The sequence below is a fragment of the Acanthisitta chloris genome, unplaced genomic scaffold (assembly GCF_000695815.1).
Source record: "Acanthisitta chloris isolate BGI_N310 unplaced genomic scaffold, ASM69581v1 scaffold13159, whole genome shotgun sequence".
Classification (NCBI taxonomy): domain Eukaryota; kingdom Metazoa; phylum Chordata; class Aves; order Passeriformes; family Acanthisittidae; genus Acanthisitta; species Acanthisitta chloris.
Genome location: NW_008689849.1, coordinates 64,925 through 69,158, shown reverse-complemented (window position 1 = coordinate 69,158; position 4,234 = coordinate 64,925). Strand labels below are relative to the sequence as shown.

At 39.2% G+C, this 4,234-nt stretch overlaps 1 protein-coding gene across 1 annotated transcript in view; it reads right to left on the bottom strand.

The window, feature by feature from the left end:
• Positions 1-2,581: 2,581 nt before the first annotated feature.
• The window catches only part of LOC103808784 (PH domain leucine-rich repeat-containing protein phosphatase 1-like), a gene marked incomplete at both ends in the record, with an annotated part of 34,982 nt that continues 33,329 nt past the window's right edge, over positions 2,582-4,234 (bottom strand). Inside the window, one exon of the mRNA XM_009081589.1 lies at positions 2,582-2,677. Coding sequence (XP_009079837.1) covers positions 2,582-2,677 — 96 coding nt within the window. The remainder of the gene's footprint in view (positions 2,678-4,234) is intronic.

Sequence of the window (4,234 nt, the reverse complement as noted above, 5' to 3'; positions counted from 1 at the left end):
AACCAAAACCAAACCAAAACAAAACAATTAATCACTTATGAGTTGTTTTTTGATGGGTGGGGACAGTGACATTTTAAGATTAAAAAACAGACCCAAACTTCAAATCATGGCAAATAAACTTAGCAATTAGCTTTTCCATAGTTCAGAAGAACTGAATAAGTCTTCAGGGTTTTTTGAAGGTTTTATTTTGTTAGTTGGCTTTTTGCTGTTTTTAACTTTTTTCCTGGGTGCGTGGGGTTTTCTGACATTTGGTGGTGGTGGTGGTTTTGGTCTTTGTTTTGTTTTTTTTTAATTTGCTTTCTCTTATTTTTCAAGTTACACAAGCTCCTAAGGAACTGGGCTGCCATAAAACAATCGTCAGCATTTTAATAAACAAGCTCCTGATGAACCCGGAACACCTAGTTCTTGAGCTGGGTGGGGAATCAGTACGCTGGGACTACTCTTCCATATGGGCAGCTTTCCCACTTGCCCAATTCCCACTGGAAGTTTTTGTGGAACCAGTAAGTCCTAAGGACAAGCACGTCACTCAGCATCAGCATCTTCTGAGAAAACATGATTTGGTGTAAGCATTTAACCAATTCCTTAAGTAAGCAACTCTTCAAGTGAACACAATGTTGAATACAAATAGATCTTTTTAAAAAACAGACAAAAAGGAATGAAAATACATACAGACATCTGTTCACTGGTGGCAGCAAGGTCATTTTGGCAACTCTTAATTGAAGCATTTCCCTGCTCTTTGGGGAGTCCTTGGCAACATTGGTTTTATGAATTTGTCCTGCATAGCTAAGACTAAATAACCTTTCTGTTATTTTTCAGTACTTTTAAAGCTGAAATGGTCCAGGGGATTGTTTCCACTTTCTTTAATTGAGACAAACATTAGCACAGAATCTTCCATCTCAACTGCTTCAACTCTGTCTTCAAGGATTATTTTTCAGTTTCAAGAGGCAAACACAGAGAGCATCAACTCTAGTTTGTTTACATAAGGTGCAATCTTCAGGAAACTGCTGGTCACTCAAGGCTCAATTGAATATTTGTGTTTCAGAGCTGCAAACAACCTCCTAGGGGAGCCCTGCTCACTCACTTCACAAGTTTTCAGAGTGCTATTCTGTGTAGAAGGAAAAGTACACAGCCAAGTCCACAAACACACTTACTGAGCATTTGTCTTTACATGATACTTAGGTGTGAGAATCTACTGTTGAGCCATTGAGCTCAGACCTTTTTGAGCTGAGACCCAAACTTCCCTAAAATTTACCAGATATTCAAAGCCTGTCTTTTGAACACAACAGGGCCTTAAAACTGAGCTGACTTATTAGGTGCTAAGCTATCTAGACACATACTACAAAGAAGAGCTTTCAAAGATAAACTGTTTCCTGGGGTTAATGATAAGATGGCAGGAGAGACAAGTGGGATGTTGACTGTACCTAATTTCAGCTAATCATTAATCTCCCAGAGATATCCGGTATGCCTTGACAGTCCTGGCTGTTATGAAGTGCAAATGAAAGACAAATGAACTTTTGCACCCCCACCTTCTGAGAAGGCAGTTTCACTTTGTGTGAAAAAACAGAGGGATTAATAGTCTGCATGTTAGTCTGTTAGTTTGCTCGGTAAATCTCCTCACATCCTCTTCTGCCCACATTTCTGAAATCTATTCTCTTCCCATTTCTGACACTAAAATTGACAGTTCAAACTATATTACACATTCATCTGACCCATAGAAAACTATTCTTCTTGGTTTCTGATGCTTTTCTGTGCTGTACAGCTCCTTAGGGAAAATATTTAATAGCTCATGCTATACTAGCTGTCTACCATCTTCAATGGCTCTGCACATCCCCAAGCAATTTCACCCTTTGTGCCTAGTATGCTCTCCCTCTTTCACAACATCTCTTTTGAAATGCGCAGAACAGCCAAGAATGACAGCTCTCTTCCAGTGAGGGCAGGAATTTAAAAATTTTCAATGCTAGCACTAGACCAATATGCTCACCCGAAATAGGTCCCTAGAAAAAAATAAGACCCATTCATTATTTAAACTCAACTCCTATTTTGCTTCCTGCTCACTTCTTTTCTATCATTTGTGTTTACTAATTTTAAGTTTAGACTCCTGGGAAAGAAACTCTTTGTAGTGAAGGCAATTGCTCTACTTGCAGGAGTTTACTTGCTTGATGAGGCTTTACCTTTCTCCTCTAAACACTCTTCTACTCAAACAAGGCTGTGAGCTGGACTCTCTAGGCATCACTGAAGCTAAGTTACAAGTTCCTGATCTCTAAACTGTCATGCAAAGTTATGGCTGTAAATATTTAATATTCGGTATTAAAAATCAAGGGCTTTCCTGCCTGAACAGCCACATGAACAGCTTCAAAACTTTCACTTGGAGTTCAAAGGCACTACTTTCTCTGCATGAAAGTAAAAGAAGAAAGGCTGGGTGGAAGCTTGAGGCATGACGACACCCCACAAGGTAAAAATAAAATCAAACAAAAGATAAAACAGCCCTGACAGTCACTGGAACAAGCTAAACACTGAATCAGCAATTATTTCTGAATTGCTTATCCTGTTCCACATTGTGCAACTGGTCTGCAAGACTTACCGGGCAGGCAGCTCTCGTATCTGATTGTGGCCAACATCCAACACTTCCAGTTTCCTGCTGTCACACACCCACTCAGGCAGGTTTTCCAGGTGATTTCTGTGAATAAAGAACACAAAGAGGTGTAACTAAATGATAATTGAGATGTAAAGAGTATTAAGAATACAGCCTCAAGAGAGATACAGATACCTGCAGGAAACAAATCTGCTACATAGCATGCTACCTATGAGATTATATCACCCTTCCTTCTCTAAGGGCACTACCAGTGCAGTCAGTTCCTGAGTGAGGGGGGCAAGAAAGCTAACGACATTATTATGTCTCTAAAAGTGCAGTCGCTAAGAAAATAGTAAAAACTGCTTCCTAATTATTGGGGAAGAAGTATTAAGAGTATCAGAGTACCAAAGATGGAGAAAACTTCTGAGATACTCCTCAGAAGATATTCACACCCTACACAGTTGAAACACATTTCTTCAATCCCCCATAAATGCAATCCTGAAATCCACTCAACCACTCTTCAATTATCTCACTGAATAGAGCAAAATTTTCTGTGTGTGTCTTTAAAAGCCAAGCATTTTGCTTTTCTTGCGTTTGTCTTACAGAAACCAACCCTTCTGAAAATTAAGGTCTTGGAAGTAAGTTTTTCTAAATATGGCACTGAAAACATGCAGATAGGCACTGTGGAACACTCCTGTATCCTGCCTTAAGGACAAAAATTAGCAGCACCAGATACATGGAGGAGACTATGTGCATATGCATTCACATAACCACTACTTCAGTTAGCATACACAGACACAACACTGAGTATCAAAAAATAGATTTAATCAAATAATAGACCTGAAGTTCAGGAATAGGATGCTTACAAAGCATGAACATAAATCAATCATGTACTTGTATCTTTTAGTTTATTCCTGCAATAGACTTTAAGCAAAATATGCAATAACTTCCTTTCCAGTCTCTAACGGAATTTCCCAAATTCCAAGCCAGCCAAAAAGCTAAAGACACTCTACCCATTTAGTTACAATGCCATCACTGAAATGAAGCACAAAAAGGGGTTTGTGATCGAAATCATGCATTCTGCACCAATTTCACTTACAAAGAAGTGGGAGAACACAGCTTTACAATGATTGCTTTTCAATAAATCACTTATTTAGTCACACCTGTGCGTTACATTTAGGTGCACAGTGCAAGCATCTCATGGTTGATGAAACCTTGAAGTTGAGGGCCACTAGTCAAGGTAACTTACTAATTGTTATGGTCACCCTCCCATAGGCTTAAGTGCTTTAAGCAAGATTTTTAATAAATGCAACATCCAGACCAGTACTTAAATAAGACAGCCAATAGACACATGCATAAATGTTTTCCTGATCCAGCTCTGGAATTGCAAAACAAACCAAAACACTCCCTTTTCCACTTCTTCCCTTATCTCACCCTCCCTCATTAAGGTAAAATATACATATGCATTCAAATAGCAGCTGCAGACAACCCTGCAACAGCCAGGGCTGCAGGGAACAACGATGAGCTGCAGGAGCTGCCAAACTGATGAGTAAACTATCAAATCATCACTGACACTGGGCCTACGATGCAGACAATTTAACTTATGTACATGTCTCAGATTGCTGCACATTTAAATCATCGTGTTATAACAGTGTAAGCCAA